The following is a 22,131-nucleotide window of genomic DNA, read 5'->3' on the forward strand; positions in this document are numbered from 1 at the left end:
GAGTGCTTATCTTTTATGAGGTACGTACTGAAATATTTGCAGTTGAAATAAATCTGGAGTGTGCTGAAAGATGAGTTAAACAGTTTTTTCAAAGGTGTTAAACAGCAAGAACAGCCTGTATTTGGGAAACTAAACATATACATTAATTCATGCAACAAACATCTTTTGAACTCTTACTTGAGGCATGTGAGTCAACTAGAGAATATTTTCATAGCAATAAATGAACTATTAGCAGGTGATAATGGTAGAAATGATTGACCTAAGTGATAAGGGGAGCCATAGTGAAGAGCATGAGTTATGGTTAGAGATTTAGTTGGGCTTTTCTGTAAGTAAAGTTTTTCTTTTTGAGATGGGAGTCTGGCTCTGTTGCCCGGGCTGGAGTGCAGTTGGTTGTGACCTTGGTTCACTGCAATCTCCACCTCCCAGGTGCAACCCATCCTTCTAACTCAGCTTCCCAAGTAGCTGGGACTATAGGTGCATGCCACCATGCCCTGTTAATTTTTATATTTTTAGTAGAGATGGGGTTTGTCATGTTGCCCAGGCTGGTGTTGAACTCCTGAGCTCAAGTGGTCCACCTTCCTTAGTCTCCCAAAGTGCTGAGATTACTGGCGTGAGCCACTGTGCCTGGCCAAAGTAAACTTTTATATGTAATATAACATTCGTAAAGAACAGTGTCCAAAACTATAGGTATATAGTGCAAAAACTTTGTAAAAAGCTCGTAAAAAGGTTTTATACAATATACCTAGAATTTTGTGCACTGTGAATACCTTTGTGAAACTAGCACTCAGTTGAATTTTGAACAACATATTGCTTGAAGTAATGGATATGGATTAGAGATGGGGATCATAAACAGACAAGGAATTAGAAATGCAAGAGCAACATATTCTTTTAAAATTCCAGGCTGATACCATCTTGGAGATTTGATACTTGAAAAACCATTTGTTTGTATTCTATTGGCGTATTAGGACAATTTAATAAGCAGACCATGGAATGTTTATATTGTGTGTGTGTATTTTCAATTTATTAATTCATCTCATTGATAGTTTTTTTTGTTGTTGTTGTTATTCTGCTACAGCTTTTATTAGTTTTCAGGATTTATATCCTTGATTTTCACAAGGTCATTTCCAAAGTGGAACTGCAGTATTTTAGGAGGCTGTGACTCCTTTGATGTTTTAAGAACTATCTATTAGAAAAAGTTTGTTAACAATTGATTATCTTTAACAGTAAGACTGCAATCTAGCTGTGATTAGTGGATTTGCTAATAGCTATTACTGGAAGATAATCTATAAACTAGTTGCCATCATTATCCCTTTTTCCTGATGAGAAAATAGGTACAAAAGAAACTTAAGTAACTTGTCCATGTTCACACAGTCATTTAGTGGCAGAGCTATGATTCAGAACAAAGCTTGATGGCTTTAGAATATTTAATTAACAGGGTTGTTGTAAAGATTCTTAGTTAATAAATATAAGCCACTTAAAGCAGTATTTGACTCCTTTTGTGTAGTAATTATTAGGTATCATTAATGTTATTATTGCCATTATCATTATTTCAGGGACAGAAATCTCTTTCCCCATAAAGGAAGAAGTCCCACTTAAATCTTTTGATGGATAGATTACAATGAGGCTATGTGTTTTAAAACACATTAATTTGGGGGCTTTTTGAGATAGCAAATCTATCTTACTGTTTTGAGATGGCAAACCCCAAAATCCTCTTGGAAACAATTTCATGTACTTGAGTAGCTAAGGTTTACGTTTTCTACTGAGAATGTAAGATAAATGAATTTTAACTCCCCTAATTTCTGTTGTAACAGAATTTAAGCAGAATGGTGGGAAGCCTTATTTGTCTGTGATTACGGGGAGAGGAAACCACAGCCAGGGAGGAGTTGCTCGCATCAAACCAGCTGTCATTAAGTACCTCATAAGCCATAGCTTCAGGTGAGTGTAGATTTCTGTTATTGATAATGGCAACTGCCCATATAGAGCTATATCAGAGATTTCTGCGAGTATAGATTTCTGTTTTTGATAATAGCAGTAGCCCTCATATAGCTAGGTAAATAAACACTAATAGCATACTCAGAACAATCTGTTAAAATAGTTAACGAAATTTAATCATCTGATTTCAGCCACAGATTCATGCTTAAATTATGATATAACTTTCCCTGCTGGATTTATGTTGTCTGGTAAACCAGAAATAAGGAAAAATGTGTTTGTTGCCGATAATCATCTGATAAAACTTTCATAAATTTAAAGTTCTAAAAGAAAATATGTTTATTTGATAATATGCAAAATAATTAGGTAATATGTATCATATTTTAAGATTTGCTATTCTTCTTTAGAAAGGAAATAAGTATTTGTGGATTTTGGATGGAATTGGGTGGCTTCTATTGAAATATAGTTATAATTTAGGTACATTTAAACTTTAGCAGAAATATTCCATTTAATATGAATGTATTTGTTTTCATAAGTTAAATGCCATTAATGACCTGTGTTGACAAACATGAAATGTTCTTTTTCATTAAGTGATAATTTAATAACAGAAAATGACAAGAAAGTCAAAGATGAAAAATCTGTTGATGGATAGATTTCCTACAGATGTGTATCATTAACTCCTACCCACCAATTTCAGTGTAGCATATTTATTTTATGCCATGTAATAAGATGTTATTTGGCTACATTATTGAAAATGGTAGCATAAGTTATGAGCATAAAACAGGTGACACATCAGAGTTATTTTTATAAAAGGAGTAGTTAGACTGGAACATTATCATGTTGAGATTAATTATCTATTTTAGAGACTAGTCTTCCTTTAAATTCTTTACGGATAGAGCTGAAAGCATTGCATGGCCAGATTAATCAGAATTACCTGATATATCAGAGATTTCTTCTTGGTGCTTTCATGATGCACCAAAACTTTATTCTTCCTACAGCATACTCTTTTTCATGAAGGTAAAATTCAGGCCTCATGGGTTTTGACAAATCTTAAGTTATACTAACTACTAAGTCAGGAGCAACCCCCAGCTTTAAGATTGTATTTGTTTTGACCGTAGATAAAAGGAACATAAACCTAGATGTTGGTCTTGGATATTGACTTAATAAGGGTTAATACTTTGGTAGTAAATATTATATTAAGCATAGGTACTTGGAATTGATTACAAGGTATATTCCTTAGCTAATTTGAAATTTTCATCTTTAAAATAACTCTTTTCTCATTTCTGCAGGTTCTCTGAAATTAAACCAGGGTGCTTGAAAGTCATGCTAAAGTAAAATAGACGTCCTTGAATTAGAAGTATGAAGGTTTGTAGGTTAAAATTACTTTTATTTGCAGTAATTCAGTCAAGTCTACCCTAAAGGTGTGTTTTATTATAAATAATATTCAGTTATGAAACAAAAAAATTATGTTTTTGCAAAATCCAAGCGAGTTTAATTTGCTTTTTTACTGAATCAAATGCAAATGTTACCTGTTAAAAATATTACAGAGAAATTTTATTGATTACAAAATATCTAAGAAAATTATCAGCTACAGTTTTAAAGTTTAAAATGCTCTGATTGTTTCTCAGAAAAGGTTACCTTCGTATTAACTGTTGTGTGACATTTAGTAATGTCCTAAAAGTCTTCTGTGAGAGGTATTTAAAGTGCTTTGAGACATGATTCATGCCCCTCAAAGAGTGGTATTAAAAGAAGAAAAAGACATAGTAGTGGGTAGTAAAGAAAAAAAGGAGATCTAACAAAAACACTTGAATATTTTTTATTTTCAAAACTAAACACATAAAATGCTTTTATTTTGCCATATCCTACAGGAAGGAAGACATGCTTTTGCCCTTTTTTCTGCTTTGTATATGACCTTCATCTTTTACCTTTTGTTCTGTTCTTCTGTGTGCATTTTATAGGAAGAAAGTTGGGTCTGAGATTATATTGTAATTTCATACTTTCTATAGACAGAAAAGTTTTCAGAGAAAAAGAAATGATTAAATATCTTCCAGATGTTGCTGCCTTATCAAAATGCTTCTAGAACTGTCTGTATAAGTGGTATTTCAGACAGTACTAAATACTTATATTTTATTTTTGAGGCATGTAATTTTAAAACTGCAGTAGCTTAAAATTCTATTAAACAAATGTAGAAAATATTTTGGTTATAATTGGCCTGGTGCGGTGGCCCACGTCTGTAATCCCAGCACTTTGGGAGGCTGAGGTAGGTGGATCACCTGAGGTCAGGAGTTCGAGACCAGCCTGGCCAACATGGTGAAACCTAGTCTGTATTAAAAATACAAAAATTAGCTGGGTATGGTGGCATGTGCCTGTAATCCCAGCTATTTGGGAGGCTGAGGCAGGAGAATTGCTTGAACCTGGGAGGTGGAGGTTGCAGTGACCCGAGATCAAGATCATACCACTGCACTCAGCCTGGGTGACAGAGCAAGACTCCATCTCCAAAAAGAAAAAAAAATATTTTGGTTATAATCATAAGAGGAATCCTTACAATTTAAAATATTTTCACTTTTGTTTTGAAAAAGAGCCAACTTTCTCAAAGGAAGCTTTCATTAACTTCTGTCGTTTGGTTAGCTAATAAATTCTGTTAGTATGCAAGTTAAACCTGTGTAAAGAAGGTTATAATATGGTAAAGTGTAATTTTCCAATATGAGACAATGGCTTAAATTTGTCTTTGGAGATGGAGAATATTTTCAACATATATAATTTTAACGAACAGTTTTGTTGCTTTTTGTTAAGCTTAAAAAAAGAAATTTAGATCAGGAATTATAGGATTGAGCTGGTACCAAAAGAATCCTGAAGTACAAAATGGTTTTCCGAAAGAGCAAACATTTCAATGAAAATAAAACCCCAAAACATTTTTTTATATATCATGATTGCATGCTTTTAAAATAAAGAGGCTTATCATTGAATTTTAGTTCCATAAAAATAAAAATACATGTTTATTATTTAGAAATGGTTAGTGACTGGTATTGAAGTATTGTTCACACTTACGTTTGTAATAATTTGTTTAAAGAGTGCCAATAGTTTAGCACACTTTTGTAGTCTCTAGAACAGTTCTATACATTAAAAATAAAGCAATTCCTTTAAACAACTTACTATAAAACTATAATTGTTAATGAAATAAGATATTCCTATGTGTAAATTAGTATGATTTAAAAGTATGAAAAACAATGTTAAAATGTGGAGTTACTGGAATGTGTGCAGCTGCATACTAACTCTGTGTTTTTATATTTCCTTACCTGGTTTTAAAAATCATCACTTTTGGGCACTTCAGCTAGACTTATTTCAATATTATAATTATGATTAATGAAGGAGCAGTCAAAAGAAGTAGAGGTGTGGTATTTGTGGGCAGAACTCAAATGAAAAAAGCTATATTGTTTACTTGTTTACTTTATCAATGTTAATATTATGCCTTATTTTGATAAATCATATATCTTAATCATTGTTGATAAGTATATAGGCAAAGTTTGAGCATCACGTATTTTTATGAAGCTGCTTAATTCCAAATTGCCTCCCACGCCACTATCTAGCATAGTTTAAGAAACACATAATTTTGAAAGAAAAGTTTATAATCCCTCCTTTCTTTTTTTTGCCCATTTCTAAATCCTGTATGCCCGAGGTAAATATAGTTTGGGGATTATAAAATATTTCTCTATTACCCATTTCTAAATCCTGTATGTCAAAGATAGTTTGGAGATTATTGAAGTTTTCATGTATTGATGTAGGTTGAGTATCCCTAATGAGAAAATTCAAAATCTGAAATGCTTCAAAATCTGAAACTTTTCGAGCACAGATATGATGCTCAAAGGAAATACTCATGGAGCATTTTGGATTTTACATTTGTAGGTTAGCGATGATCAACAAGTAAATATAATGCACATGTTCTAAAATCTCCCCCCAAACCCCAGCAATCCAAAACACTTCTGGTCCTAAGCATTTTAAATAGGGGATACTCACTCAATCTGTATATTTGTGCCAATACATGACTCATTAGAATGTTTCTTTGTAAACTTAATATTTTAAAAGTACAGCACTTCTATAGTTTGGAAGGTTTCAGTAATAATTATATTCATTCAGTAGTCTCTTACCATTATCTCCCAGATGGAAAAAGAGAACTAATGTGGAAACCCCAGACGGTGTCCAGTTGGACCAGGGCGACATTAGACACTTAACAGTATTTTCAGTCTGTCTGTCTCGTTATTCCAATGAGCGAAATGGAAGTGGTTTTTTTTTTTTTTTTTTACATTTATTGGCTCTTCATATTTCTCTACATTATTTATAAGTTGCAGTTTCTTCAGTTGGTTAGTATTTCCATACTGTTTGCAATTTTATGGCCTTTAAATATAGGACATATTATATAGTAGAAATTTTGACTTTAAAGCATCTTGAGTAGTATATTTTGAGAAGAAAAGCTATACTGCTCTTCTGGATGGTTTCCATCCTTTATTTAGGTCTTTTCTTTTTGAATTCAAGTGTTTTGTATGCTTAGAAAGTGGACATGTATAATAGCGAGATTGGTTATTTCTGAGCTGGAAATTGGAAACTTTTGAAACTCAGGAAATTGCTCTGACAATGTTTTAACTGCTCTCAATTTAAGAAAATGACTAAATGTATAAGAAAGACAAAAACCACTTGTGCTGTTTTTTCCAAGTGCTTTTTCTAAGTGCTTTTGCATTGTGCAATGAGGTGAAGTTTGGTAATTTTTCTGTGAAGTAGTTAAATATTGCTAATTTTTATTTCCACGTAAAGAAAACAGATTTAAATGTTTATGTGGCCAAAAAGTGTCATTTAAAAGGTAAAGTAGTTTGTGTAGAATGTATGTACATGGTGCTTATTTTTAAAATGTGATTCAAGTTTACAGTATTACTTAATGCTTCTTTACAGAATTTAATAGAGAAACAAGGCTAGAACACATCTACAGCCTGAAGAGCCGTTTATAACTTCATATTATGTGATGACAAAGTTCATTATTTTCCTTAAAGTTGAGCAATTGACTTTTATGGTCCAATGATGAACTTATTACTAATAAATGATTGGATTAACTGTGAGGCTTCTCATTAAAATACAATATTGCAGCTATCAGTTGGAGAATATATTATAAAATTTTCAGACGGTATATCAGAAAAATGTTTTTATTTGTACTGTAAAGAAAATGTAATTTTGCTGTTAACTCTGTACTTTTTAAATTGAAAATGTTTTATAAATTTGCTTTTAAAATTTCTTATGAAGCCATTTGCAAATTACATACTTAATTTAATAAAATACTTTAGCCACAGTCCAGTGTGAGGAAATCTTTCATTTGATGTATTAGGGTTAGTGGTTTAACTATTTTAAAATATTTTTATGTGTAACTTTGTAATTTCAGGGGGAAAGTGTCATAAAAATTTTATTTCTGTACCACAACTTTTCTTCTAGTTTAAACTATTTTCTGTAGCAAATAAGAGTCCACTTTTGAACCAGATAAATGGATTAGCTATGGTTTCTCTCCTCACACCCTGTATCTTTTGACTGACATCAAAATTAAAAATTGTATCTCTTAGAGGCCGGGCGTGGTGGCTCATACTTGTAGTCCCAGCCCTTTGGGAGGCTGAGACGGGTAGGTTGCTTGAGGTCAGGAGTTTGATGCCAGCCTGACAAACATGGTGAAACTCTGTCTCTACAAAAAATACAAAAAATTAGCCAGGCATGGTGGTACACACCTGTAATCCCAGGCATGAGAATTGCTTGAGCCAGGGAGGTGGAGGTTGCAGTGAGCCGAGATTGTGCCACTGAACTCCAATCCAGCCTGGGCAACAGAGTGAGACCATCTCAAAAAAAAAAAAAAAAAACTCTCTTAGAGACTCAAGTAATGCTTTAAATAATATTAATGACCTTTGGACTTAATATTTGAGTCCAAAGCAGAATAATTCACTCATTTCTCAAAGACTTAAAAACATTTATCTAACAAATATTTAGAGCACTTGTTACTGGGGTTACAGTGTAAATGCGATAGAGCTTTTATCCAGAGTTATAATTATTCTTATCAACTACTATGTGTATAGTGACTTATACTGTAGGATACTTTTGTATATGTTATATTTTAAATCTCAAGAGAATTTTATTACGTAGGTAGTGCTATCCCAATTTAATGAATAAAGCCACATAGAGAAGTTAACTGGTTTGCTGTTTAATGTCAGAGTTGTATAACTTGAACTTGCGTTCTCTGACTCCTAATATGGAGCAGCTGCATTTGTCCTCAGAGAGAGTAGTTACTTATAAAGAGATAATATTCTGCTGTTCTCTTCAGAGAGTTGTAGCTCCACAGTATATGTCTTTGAAAACCTGCCATTTGGCCGGGCGCGGTGGCTCAAGCCTGTAATCCCAGCACTTTGGGAGGCCGAGACGGGCGGATCACGAGGTCAGGAGATCGAAACCATCCTGGCAAACACAGTGAAACCCCGTCTCTACTAAAAAAATACAAAAAAAACTAGCTGGGTGAGATGGCGGGCGCCTGTAGTCCCAGCTACTTGGGAGGCTGAGGCAGGAGAATGGCGTAAACCCGGGAGGCGGAGCTTGCAGTGAGCGAGATCCGGCCACTGCACTCCAGCCTGGGTGACAGAGCGAGACTCCGTCTCAACAAAAAAAAAAAAAACAAAAAAAAAACCTGCCATTTATGAGTCTGCCTTCTTCCTTTATAAGAAAGGTGGTACTTTGGAAAAACCCAAAATACTAATGGCAAAAGGTAAAAGTTTATTTCTTTCTTCCCATGAAATCCCAGAGATAAAAATTCCAGGACTGCTGGGAGTCTTCTTTTTCTTGATGCTTTTGGGAATCTAGGAAAGTTCACCATTCTGCCATACCCAAGATATTGGCCCTCATTTTCCTAGGCCAGGTTGGGTGGCCACATCTCGAACTCTCACATCTGTATTCTACTGGAGGAAAGACAAAGAAAAAGGGAGCAAAAGGCAAGTGCTAGTGATCTAAAGATGATTTTTGGAAGCTGCCATAGGAAACTTCTACTTACATCCTATTGGCCAGAACCTGGTCATGTCACATCTAGCTGCAAGGGAGGCTGGGAAGTTATCTATTTCAGACTGCCATGTTCTGCTGAAATTTGGTGTTCTCTTGGTGGAAAGAGAATGGATATTAGGAGAATGAATAGCAGTCTCTGCCACATCATTTTTTTAAATCATTATATGCAAATAATGTGAAAATTAGTTCTTGATATGTTGATGACTTCTAAGTGTTAGGAAATAAAAAAAGAAAATAACAGTTTTTTTTTTTTTTTTTTTTAAGATGGATTCTCACTATGTCACCCAGGCTGGAGTGCAGTGGTGCAGTCTCCTGAGTAGCTGTGATTACAGGCACTCACTTCCATGCCTGGCTCATTTTTGTAATTTTAGTAGGATGGGGTTTCGCCATGTTGGCCAGGCTGGTCTCGAACTCCTGACCTTAGGTGATCCACCTGCCTCAGCCCCCAAAAGTGCTGGGATTACAGGTGTGAACAATCGCACCGGGCCGGGGAATTTTATTCAGGGAGGGTTGCTCTATATGATCCTGTTCTAGCCTCAAGTAGGAAAAAACTAAATGACATGGACTAGCTAAAAAAGTGCTAGTGGCAGGAAGTACATTAGTCAAAACATGTTTTTGGCATTGCTACATTAGCCTGCCCTATTTAATATAGGATATATGTACAGATGGTTCCCCACTTAGGATGGTTTGACTTATTTTTCGATTTTATGATGGTGTGAATGCCATATGCATTTAGTAGAAACCATCCTTCAAAGCTTGAATGGTGATGGGCTAGTGATATGCAGTGCAATACTCTCCTGCGATGGGCAGTGGCAGCAAGCTGCAGCTCCTAAGTCAGCCTCGCTAACGTTAACTTTCCTAAGCACATTTAAGGTAGGCTAGGCTAAGCTATGATGTTCAGTAGCTTAGGGGTATTGGATGCATTTTCCACTTACAATATTTTCAACTTACAGTGAGTTTATTACATAAGTGACTCCATTGTAAGTCGAGGAACATCTTTATTTCACATGCATCTCTTAGAAAACTCAGACTGACCCCCTAACTGGGAGAGTTGGGGAAACAAAAGATTCTGGATGAAAATATTAAACACACACTAAAAACACTGCATAGTTAATAAGATAAAAGGGGCTTAGGACAGAAATCTAAGTGAGAATATTAGAGGCACTTTTGCAAAAGGTTCTTGTGCTCCTGACTCATGTTAAGTTTTAGTTTTCAGTTTTGAGGTGGAGGGACAGATGACAAAGGACAGCAAACCTAAAAGACTAAGACACTCCATAAAGCTAACACCCTGCAGAGCTTTATCCTCAGTGGGGATGGGGATGAATAAAACAATTTTGCTCTCCTTCCCACCCCCAGAAGGACTGCAAGGAATATTGTCTTGGCATGAGAAGAAGAGACCAAAAAATGAATCAATCAATCAATCCTGACAAGTTAAAATCACTACTGGCCCTCACAGAATAACAGCCCAAAGTCATAACACTTAGAGTGGTCAAAAAAATGACAAGTCAAGAATTGAATTGGTAGAGGTCTCGGCCTGATAATGCTGCCATTAGCTGCCCGACAAAGGCAACACAAATTTTCTCAGAGAGAATGCACCCTCATCTTGGACAATTAGATCTGATCAAGGCTGTAGATCCAACAACCGATTTATAGAGATTACAGAGGACAGAGGAATACGTCAGACATCACCATCGGGATGCAATTACCAGGATAGACTGTGGGAAACAACACAATTTCTTTAAATAAGTTCAGATACAATAAAACCACACAGGTGGAGGGAGAGCTTACGCATTGAAACATTAGAGGCATATACCAGTTGCAGTTTGTGGACCCTTTTTGGGTACTGGTTCAGCGGAAGAACTTTGACAGTCACAGGACAGTTGGCAATGTGAACATTGACTCAATAATTAATGATTTTTTTTTAGGAATGGTGTGGTTGTATTTTTAAAAGGATCTCTATTTTTAAAAAAGAGATACATGCTGAAATATGTATGTAAAATGATACGATGTTAGCAATTTACTTCAAAATGAGATGGAGGAAGTGGGTGTGGGTACTTAGGAAACAAGATTGCCCGTAAGTTTGTAAATGGGAAAGATAGACGTTTATTATACTAGAATGTCTACTTTTGAATAGATGCAAAGCTCTATACAAAAAGGATTTTTAGAAAGTTGGTGGAAGAACTGGAGAAGTGGATTCTAGACCTGGCTCTGGGGATGAATTCCAGAATGCTGCAGAATTAACCTGCTTAGTAGCTGCTACCTCTGCTTTAATTTAAAGGTGAGGAATCAGGAGGCCACCATGGCACTGTTGCCACAACTGTCTCTTAACCATTCTCAAAGGTGGTGACTAGGCACCAGAAAAGTGTTGTAGAAAAAAATCTCCATCATTTGCCTTTTGAGCAGAATGAGCCATACCAGTGGGTAGACGGCCTCCACCTTACTTATGCCTCCCAAATTTCATTGGAGTGTATCCAACTGGTAGAAACTATTGTATTCATATATATATATAATTTTACCTTCATAAAAGATCTGGGAAATGTTATTTTAAACTTTACAGGAAGGCTTATTAGAAGTAGAGCTGGGGCTGGGTGTGGTGGCTCATGCCTGTAATTCCAGCACTTTGGGGGACCAAGACAGGCAGATCACTTGAAGTCAGGAGTTCGAGACCAGCCTGCCCAACATAGTGTGAAACCTCGTCTCTACTAAAAATGCAAAAATTAGGTGCGGTGGCACTCATCTGTAATCCCAGCTACTCAGGAGGCTGAGGTAGGAGACTTGCTTGAACCCGGGAGGTGGAGGTTGCAGTTAGCCAAGATAGCGCCACTGCACTCCAACCTGGGTGACAGAGCGAGACTCTGTCTCAAAAAAGAAGAAGTAGAGCTGGAGGATGAGTATCAAATGTTCATATTTGCTACACCGATGGTACTTATCCAACCAGGTATAGAAATAAAATGGCTTGACATATTAGTCACAAAAGCATTGCATGTCAACTGGGATATTTAGAAGTATGCCAAGGAGTACCCCAAGTCCAGGATAAGGTTAGGATATATTTCAGGAGCATTGGTTTTACTCAATGGCAAATAATACACATTATTATTTAATGTAGCTTATTGGTGTAGGTATTAGGGTTCTTCAGAATGAATAGGAGATAGATAGAGGATTTATCAGGAGAATTGGCCCTGCAATTTTGGAGGCTGAGAAGTTCCAGCCAGAGAAGTTCTCCAGCAGAACCAGGGAAGCCAGTAGTATGGCCCAGTACAAGTCTGAAGGCCTCAGAGCCAGGGACGTTGATGGTATTTTTCAGTCCAAGTCTGAAGTTCTCAAAATCCAGGGAGAGAGGACCCCATGTGGGCCTCTCCAAAGGCTGCTTGAGTGTCCTTACAACATGGTGGCTGGTTTCCCCAGAAGAGGTAATCCTTGTGAGCATGTCGGAAACTGCAGTACCTTTTATGACTTAGTATTGGAAGTTTTTTGCAGTTATCTGCCAAATTCTGTTAGAACCAAGCCATTAAATTCAGCTAACTTTGAAGCATAGGAGAATTAGCTCTACCTTTTGAAGGATACAATGTCAAAGGATTTGTGTATGTATTTGGAAGCCGTTATGTTTACTGTGAACTAGGCACCACTAGGTACTTTGCAGTGTACCCAGTATAAAACACCCACTGGGGTAGGTATTATTGCCCACATGGCAAGACATTGTTGTCCTACCCAACAGGTATTTCTATTACAGCTCTTTTTGTTCAGGCATCTGGTGGCAGTGTGCTCAGGAAAGATCAACCCCTCTGTAGCTCCTGCAGGTGAATTTTGATTGGTGGAAAAGCCAATCATGGCAATGCCATTTCCCCTTGCCAGTGATTAGTTGAATGGTGGATATATGATCATACCAACAAGAATTCTGCTAGAATGGGTCTAGGAAAAGTTTTGCTCATGAATACAGAGAGACACATAGGAAGAAATGCACTCTTGTTCAGCAAGACTTTGTGTCTGTGTGTGATGTCTGGAATTGCAGTTGCCTTGTTGAAACGATGAAGAGACAAACCTAAGGCCCAAGCCAATGTGCTAAGGATGGCGAGTGTAGAGAAGAAAAACCCTCTGTTCTTGATGATGTCATTGAGCCCCTGAATTAACCCTGGAACTGACTTTTAGTGGTCTTGTTATGAGAGACAACAAGCTACCTTTGTTTGGGTTTTGTGTTACAGCTGGAAGCATCCTAATGATTTGATATACCCCATTTTACAGACTAGGAAACATGTTCAGAGAGATCATAGAATTTGCCAAAACTTTCCCGCCAATAATAGCAGAGCCAGGATTCAGACTGAGATGTCTATGTTCTAAGCACCTGGTCCTTTATCGGTTAAGTGACTTTTCTTCAGCAATTCTCAGGAATCAGAGAAGAGAAACAGAAGCCTCAGTTGGTTTCAGCAGAGGTAGTGATTGGAGGACAGGTATAGGAAGGGGTCAGTATGGGAAGGGGTCAGTGTGGGAAGAAAAGGAGATGAAATTCAGGATGCTGTATATGTAAGGTTGAAAAGCTTGACTGTGAGATACAGGCTGGTAAGGAGTCAAGTGGAATCCAGAGGGGGCTGATAGACTGGAATAGTGGAGGTGAGCAGTGAAGGTATAGCTGGGGAAAGAACAGATTCAGAAAGTTTGAGGGGGAGGGAAAGTGGAAGGAGATTGTAGGAAGGGAGAGAACTTCCGAGTTCAGGGTATTAGGATGTGGGTATTTGTTCCCAAGGGAGTTTGATTTGTGGCTGAGCATGGAGATGATGGTAGTCGGAGTGGAGAAGGTCACAGAATTGATACCAAATTTCTGGATCATCTACTTTGTGTACATATTACATAGAAAAATGACAGGCAGTGCAGTGGAGAGGAATATTGAAAGCCAGTCTGCTGGAAGTCTGGGTGAATTAAAAATGTTTTCTTTATTTGTGTGGTCTCCATTCTTCACACAGATAGGATCTGACTCAACACAGCCCCATGTTGAAGAAGAATTATAAGGATTATTCTGTTTTAATCTGCTGCTTTGCCAAGACTGGAGAGATGAGATGGATAGGGTCACCGGGAGGGGCTAAAAGGAGAGAGTGGTGAGAAATGGAGTTTCCTGTCTTTCTGAAACATTTCTTTACAGCGGGACCTCACTGTTTTGTTTGAAGTTGCTTCTTGACTAATCCATCTGAATTTATGAAAACCAACAAAATAGGCTTACACATTACCCATTATTTCAGATTATTGTGGTTTCCCTACTTATTTAAACAATTACAGGCAATTCTGCTGATCTCTTTGCTGAGACTCTGAAGACTCTGGTGATCTCTTTGCTGAGCTGTAGAGTAAGAAGAGCTCACTGTCTTCTTAAGCTCTGGGCTACGTTTTTCTTTTCATTGTTCTGTTCTTTCTTAGGTAAAATCATTTTTTTCTTTCAAATTTTTGGCAGTGGGTTACATAGGAATCTATTTTTAAAGTAGCTTATTAATTTTATGTTACCTTCGTGGAATCATTAGCTAGAATATCTGAATATAGTTTCTTCCTCGTCCCTTATATTTCTTGGTTCCTGTCCTTAGAGTCATGTTAATAGTTTTAGGTCATATTCCTGTGATTTTATTGTAAGCTAACTCAAATATTTTTTTGGAAACAGGATAAAAATCAATCTGCACTTTTTTTTTGTCTTGCTCTGTCACCCAGGCTGGAGTGCAGTGGTGCAATCACAGCCCACTGCAACCTCTGCTTCCTGGGCTCAAGTGATCCTCGTGCCTCAGTCTCCCAAGTAGCTAGAAATACAGGTGTGCGGCACCATGTGTGGCGATTTTTTGTATTTATAGTAGAGATGGGGTTTTGCCATATTGGCCAGGCTGGTCTTGAACTCCTGGCCTCAACTGATCCACCTGCCTCGTCTCCTAAAGTGCTGGGATTATAGGTGTGAGCCACTGCCTGTACTTTTAAGAGAAAAAGAAGCAAGGTGCAAAAGAGTACTCACAGTATGATCCATTGTGTGTTTTTAAAAGGATATGTGTAGATAGATCCACCGATATACTCTATGTCTCTATGTACATATGTGTGTGTGTATATGTATATATAAATGCAAACCCACACATACAGTGAATAGAATAGATTCTGGGCCCCTTATGACTCAGTTTCAGAGGATGTTATGTTCAGAAGTCAGTATTCCTCAAAGAACTTGTAGGAAACATTTGTGTTTTATATAGCACAAGTTGAAATTTGTTTTCCCTTCATATTCTTTTTGTCTCCCACTCTCATACCTCAAAGCCTCTGTCTCTGTATTTCTTCCTCTCCTCCTTTCACCAAAACCCTCCCTGACGTCTCTACAACTGCTAGGCCTTATCTATCTCCCTTCCCATTTTCTTTCTGTTTTCTTCTGCCTAGTGAATAGTTCTGGGCCTTTTGTACATAAATCTCTCATCTCAGCTTCCTTGGTTCTTCTCATAGAACACACCTCCCTTCCATTTATTTTATCTACACAATAAGACAATGCAAGGGGGCGGGGGCTGTGGCCAGTGGGAAGCGGTCAGGGTGCAAATATTGGCATTTTTTTTTGTTGTTGTTAGTAGGCAGGAGGAAGGAAGCTACAAATACTCCCACAGTAGTAAGTTTTTTCCCTGTTTCACATGAAGAATTTCTGAAGGATTCTGTAAGAAACTGTGAACAGCAGGTTATCTTGCGGGATAGGCCTGTGGGGTCAGAGGTGGGAGAGTTAGATTTTGCCTTAATTGTCTGAACAGTTTTTATTTTAAAACTATATATATTACTATTAGAAAGTCATTAAAAAATAGAGACAATTGGCCGGGCACGGTGGCTTACGTCTGTAATCCCAGCACTTTGGGAGCCCGAGGTGGGTGGATCACCTGAGGTTGGGAGTTCAAGACCAGCCTGACCAACATGGAGAGACCCCGTCTCTACTAAAAATACAAAATTAGCCAGGCGTGGTGACGCATGCCTGTAATCCTAGCTATTTGGGAGGTTGAGGCAGGAGAATCGCTTGAACTCGTGAGGTGGATGTTCTGGTGAGCCAAGATCGTGCCATTGCACTCCAGTCTGGGCAACAACAGCGAAACTCCATCTAAAAAAAAAAAAAGGAAAACAAGATAATTAATAGATGTACTTTTTATTTTAAAATTTTGTGTGTACATAGGAGGTGTGTACATTTATGGGGTACATGAGATATTTTTGATACTTGCATGCAATGCATATTAATCACATCAGGGTAAATGGGATAGCCATCCCCTCAAGCGTTTCTCCTATGTGTTACAAACAATTCAGTTGTTTATAGTTATTTTAAAATGTACACTAAATTATTGTTGACTGTAGTCACCCTTTTATGCTATTAAACACTAGATCTTATTCATTCTAACTATACTTTTACATTTTGAAACATAGTGAAAATGTCATACTTGATATTAGAGTGAATTATTCAGTGTACAAATTATATGTATTTTAATATGTTTCTCTTTAGGCTGCCCTCTAGTACCAAATGTTATAATCAGATAATTGACCTGGTGTTTGTGATGATCTGATATTATCAGGAAAAGCATTAATCTGCCTTTTTTAACTCTTAAATTTATACAACTGCTGAAAGAAGGGAGGACAGATCCAAGAGATCTAATTTGTGAATAATTGGAGTTCCAGAGTGAAATACAAGAGAAAATTCAGATTTAATAGAAGTAAATTTCCTGAGTTGAATAAAGCCTTATATTTGCAGGTTGAAAGTGTTCACTAAATTCTAGGCAGGATTGATGAGAAAAAGCATACACCTAAACATACTCTGACAGAATTCCTGAATCTCAAAGTTAAAGAGAAAAATATATAAGATTCCAGACGAAAGAAGTTATTTGTAATGGGAAAAGAGTTGGACTGGTATCAGACAGTGGAATCATATGTATACCTGTTAAGAGAAAAGGAAAGTAACCCAAGAAGTCACTTTCCAGCCAAGCATCATTCACCTGCCAGAGTGAAAGAGATGCAGAAAGGATTCCAAGAACCTATCGTCTGCGTATCCCCATCTGAAGGAACTGAAAAGAGGACTGTAACTAAATAACAAATTAATGAGAATAGAGACTCCAAGAAATGAGACGGTAAAGTAGAAAGGGAAAATGATGAGTGAACAATAAGCCTTGTAATATACATGGGTATGTATATTAATGTACTTGGACGATGATGAAATGACTGAAAATGTGTACTATATGTGTTAAATAAAGACGCTTAAGATAAATGAGACTCATCTAACTAGAGCCTGGGAGTAAAAGTTACAATTTTTCTCAGCAAAACCTAAGAGGTGGTATTGGAGGAAAGGGAGGAAGAAGTAAAAACATTCTAAAGTTTTATCTTATTGGGTGGAGGGAAAGTATCAAGGAATACAGTAACTTGGTGGGGAAATAATATATTCTTACATAATAGTAATAAAATATGTGTTTGATGATGTGTATTAAAAAAGAACATAACCACTAGTGGAGTGGGAAAGTATAATGTCATTTTGAAATTAGAAGAGGAAACAAAGGAATAAATTATAACTTGATCATACCAGTATATATAAAGAGAAGGAAAAAAGAAAATGAAGTAAGTTTAATAGTAAATATAAGCAAGAGAGAAGGAATAAAATAAAGAATATCAGTGATTATATTAAATGTAAATGAGCCCAATTTTCCTATCAAAAGACAGAGACTATCAGAATAGATTAAAAACAAATCCAGTGAATATGTTGTTTATAAGAAACACACTTAGAGTGATAAAGAAATATTTAAGGAAATTGGAAAAGCAATACTACAGATATATAAAGAAATTAAAAATTAGGAGAGGCAATATTAATATCAGAAAAGGTGGGACTGAACAGGGAGAAGAACAGTACCTACAAAAGGCAATGTATGAAGATAAGCACCAAACAATATCATAAACATATACATCAGAAGATTGTTATAAGGATAACATAAAAATGAAATTTGTGGATTTTACTACACCTTTTTCAGAACCAGACAGATCTACTAGACAAAAAATAGGAGACCATAGAGAAACCAATTGACCCATTTGCTGTAATAAGTATATATAGAATTATACATTCTTCAGAGAATATGTATATTTCTTTTATTTCTTTTTTTCTTCTTCTTTTTTTTTTGAGACGGAGTTTTGCTCTTGTTGCCCAAGCTGGAGTGCAATGGCGTGATCTTGGCTCATTGCAGCCTCCGCCTCCCGGGTTCAAGTGATTGTCCTGCCTCAGCCTCCTGAGTAGCTGGGATTACAAGTGTGCACCACCACACCCAGCTTATTTTTTGTATTTTCAGTAGAGACAAGGTGTCACCATGTTGGCCAGGTTGGTCTTGAACTCCTGACCTCAGGTGATCTGCCCACATCTGCCTCCCAAAGTGCTGGGATTACAGGCTTGAGCCACTGCACCCGGTCAAATATATATATTGGCTACTAAGTAGTTACACAAATTTATCATAAACTTGGCCACAAAAATAAAAAATAAAGGGCTGGGCATGGTGGCTCTCGCCTGTAATCCCAGCACTTTGGGAGGCCGAGGCGGGGAGATATCTGATGTCAGGAGTTTGAAACTAGCCTGGCCAACATAGTGAAACCCTACCTTTACTAAACATACCAAAAAAGCCTGGCGTGGTGGCGCACACCTATAATCCCAGCTAATTGGGTGTCTGAGGCACGAGAATCGCTTGAACCCAGCAGGCAGAGGTTGCAGTGAGCTGAGATCGCTCCACTGCACTCCAGCCAGCACAACAGAGCAAGACTCTGTCTCAAAAAAGAAAAAGAAAAGAAAAAAACCTTAAAAATAGAGATTTTAAAATTTCACATTATTTGATGAAATTAGACGTAAATTAATGAAATTTGAAATATATAAAAGATTATAAAAATAATTATTTGAAATTTGAGACCGCCCTCCTAAATAATCATTGGATCGAATTAGAAACTAAATTGAAATTATAAACTTTGTAAAGGAAAAAAGGGAAACTCGACATAACCAAACGTACAAAACCCAGCAAGAGCTGTACATAAAGTACATAAAGATTGGAAATTCAGTGCTCATCTTTAAAAAAAGAAAAAGAAAAAAGGGAAGCTGGGTGCGGTGGCTCACGCTTGTAATCCCAGCACTTTGGGAGGCCGAGTTGGGTGGATCACCTGAGGTCAGGTGTTTTGAGACCAGCATGACCAACATGGTGAAACCCCGTCTCTACTAAAAATACAAAAATTAGCTGGGCATGGTGGTGGGCGTCTGTAATCTGAGCTACTCAGGAGGCTGAGGCAGGAGAATTGTTTGAAGCCGGGAGGCAGAGGTTTCAGTGAACTGAGACTGCACCATTGCACTCCAGCCTAGGTGACAGAGCAAGACTCAGTCTCAAAAAGGAGAAGTAAAATAACCATAAAAGAAAATAGAGGAGGAAATTAATAAAAGACTAATATTAATGAAATTTAGAAAAGATAAAAAAATCTCTGGAAAAAAAACACCGTATGAACTTGAGGGTAAAAAACTTTTAAAAATTAAAATACACATTTAACTCAGTAATTCTGTCTACAATTCTCATGGAAATAAAAACGTAAATTTCAAGATATATACCCTCAATCATTAACTTCAGTTTTTTTTTAGGGGGCCTGCTTACTATGTACACTGGTCATCCCAACTTAAGAGTCCATTGTGGTAATATATTTAAAGATTACAAATAAAGAAAATGAACTAGGTAGTTGTCTAATAAGAGCACATGCAGGATGGCCAGGTGCGGTGGCTCACGCCTGTAATCCCAGCACTTTGGGAGACTGACGCAGGCAGATCACTTGAGCTTAGGAGTTGAAGACCGGCTTCGGCAACATGAGGAAACCCTATCTCTACAAAAAATACAAAAATTAGCCAGGTGTGGTGGCGTGTGCCTTTAGTCCCATGCGCCATCACAGTCCCACACTACCTGGGGGGCGCTAAGACAGGAGGATCACTTGAATCTGGGAGGTTGAGGCTGCAGTGAGCCGAGTGGTGCCACTGAACTCCATCCTGGGTGAGCAAGTGAGATCCTCTCTCAAAAAAAAAAGCACATGCAGGAGCTCAGCAGACCTCATCCATTTTGTGTTCCAATTGGAAATTGTTGACTACCTTTTTTCAGCTGTATCTTTTTGGCCAGATGTTACCAAATGAGATCATTTCCTGTTCAATAATTCTATCAGGTTATGCATTAACTTAAATGATTGAGTTAATATGTCATGGGCCATTTAAGATAGTGCAATTGTATTTCACATATCCTCATTTTGCTCAATGATGTCTTTTCTATTTTGGTTCCTCTTTGATATGTTGGAAAGGTATTGAAACTAGGAGCTAAGTGATATGGAAAAGGCTTTTACATGTTTATGATGGAGAGATTTATTTACTTTCTTGGCAACTTGTGTGAGAATACAGTTTTAATATTTCAGCAAAAGCAGATTGGTGTATGTTTTATTTAGGGATGCCCAGTTTAATGATTTTATCAGTTATTTTGGAGTTTGGTCAAGGCATTTAGGTACATTTAGCCTATCTTGCTAGGTTGCATACCTAAAGGACTGGGCTTCCACTTTTCTCAGTCTATCTTCTGCCCTTTGCAAGTTCTTCCAACGTGAAGTGCCAGGGCATGCTGTCACTTTCATTGTTTGTCTATCCCTTCTGCCAAAAACTAGCCAGGAAACCAGGAACCAAACTCTAGGAGAAGGCTGCCAATGCCATTGGCAGAAAGAGTGCCATCTTGTTTTTTACTTGTTGTTGAGCCTGGTGTCGGTGCCACCTTTGCGTCCCAGGGTAATGCTGTGTGGTGATTCCCATACAACATGGCCAGAGAAGCATTTCAGTGTTGTCTGATGACACTTAGGTTCAGCTTTGGATCATCCCCTATGATGTGGCTCGGTGTTATGGCTTGAATTGTGTTCCCCCAAAATTCATATGTTGAAGTCCTAACCCCCAGTACTCCTGAATATGATCTTAATTGGAGGTAAAGTCTTTACAGAAGTAATCAATTTGCATTAGTCAGGGTTCTCTAGGGGGACAGAACTAATAGGATAGATATATACATAAAGGGGAGTTTATAAGGAGTATTGACTCATACAATCACAAGGTGAGGTCACACAATAGACCATCTGCAAGCTGAGGAGAAGGAAACCAGTCCGAGTTCCAAAACCTCAAAAGTAGGGAAGCCGACAGTGCAGCCTTCCGTCTGTAGTTTAAGGTCCAAGAGTCCCAAAGCTGATGAACGTGGAGTCTGATATTCGAGGGCAGGAAGCCTCCAGCACAGGAGAAAGATGGAGGCCGGGAGACTAAGCCAGTCTGGTCTTTTTCTGAGATGGAGTCTCACTCTGTCGCCCAGGCTGGAGTGTAGTGGCACGATCTCGGCTCACTGCAACCTCTGCCTCGTGGGTTCAAGTGATTCTCGTGCCTCAGCCTCCCCGGTAGCTGGGATTATAGGCATGCGCCACCACACCTGGCTAATTTTTTGTATTTTTAGTAGAGATGGGGTTTCATCATGTTGGCCAGACTAGTCTCAGTCTTGTACTCCTGACCTCAAGTGATCTGCCCACCTCGGCCTCCCAAAATGCTGGAATTACAGGTGTTAGGCATCATGCCCTGCCAACAGTCTAGTCTTTTCACGTTCTGCCTGCATTTATTCTGGCAGGCAGATTAGATTGGCAGCTGATTAGATTGTGCCCATCCAGATTGAGGGTGGGTCTGCCTTTCCCAGTGCACTGTCTCAAATTTTAATCTCCTTTGGCAACATCCTCACAGACACCCCCAGGTACAACACTTTGCATCCTTCAATCCAATAAAGTTGACACTCAATATTAACCATCACACAGTTAAAATGGGAGTAATTTGGGTGGACCCCAATCCAATGTGACTGGTGTCCTTATAAAAGAGAAATTTGGACACGGAGATAACCACAGAGGGAAGATGATGTGAAGAGACACAGGAAGAAGACACCATACAGGCAAGGAGAGAGGCCTGGAACAGCTCCCTCCCTCACAGCCCTCAGAAGGCACCAGCCCTGCTGACACTTCGATTTTGGAATTTAGCCTCCAGAACTATGAGATAATAAATTTCTCTGAAGCCACCCATTCTGTGGCAGTTTGTTACTGTAGCCCTAGCAAACGAATACAATGAGGTTGGATCAG

General features: G+C 37.8%; 1 protein-coding gene across 2 annotated transcripts in view; it reads left to right on the forward strand.

Annotated features, from left to right (window-relative positions):
• Positions 1 to 7,261, forward strand: part of N4BP2 (NEDD4 binding protein 2) — a 98,783-nt gene extending 91,522 nt beyond the window's left edge. For both annotated transcript variants that reach the window (XM_025386604.1, XM_025386605.1), the window contains 2 exons: positions 1,812 to 1,935; positions 3,219 to 7,261. In XM_025386604.1, coding sequence (XP_025242389.1) covers positions 1,812 to 1,935; positions 3,219 to 3,264 — 170 coding nt within the window. In that variant the 3' untranslated portion in view covers positions 3,265 to 7,261. The remainder of the gene's footprint in view (positions 1 to 1,811; positions 1,936 to 3,218) is intronic.
• Positions 7,262 to 22,131: the final 14,870 nt, after the last annotated feature.

The sequence above is a fragment of the Theropithecus gelada genome, chromosome 5, assembly GCF_003255815.1.
Source record: "Theropithecus gelada isolate Dixy chromosome 5, Tgel_1.0, whole genome shotgun sequence".
NCBI lineage: Eukaryota > Metazoa > Chordata > Mammalia > Primates > Cercopithecidae > Theropithecus > Theropithecus gelada.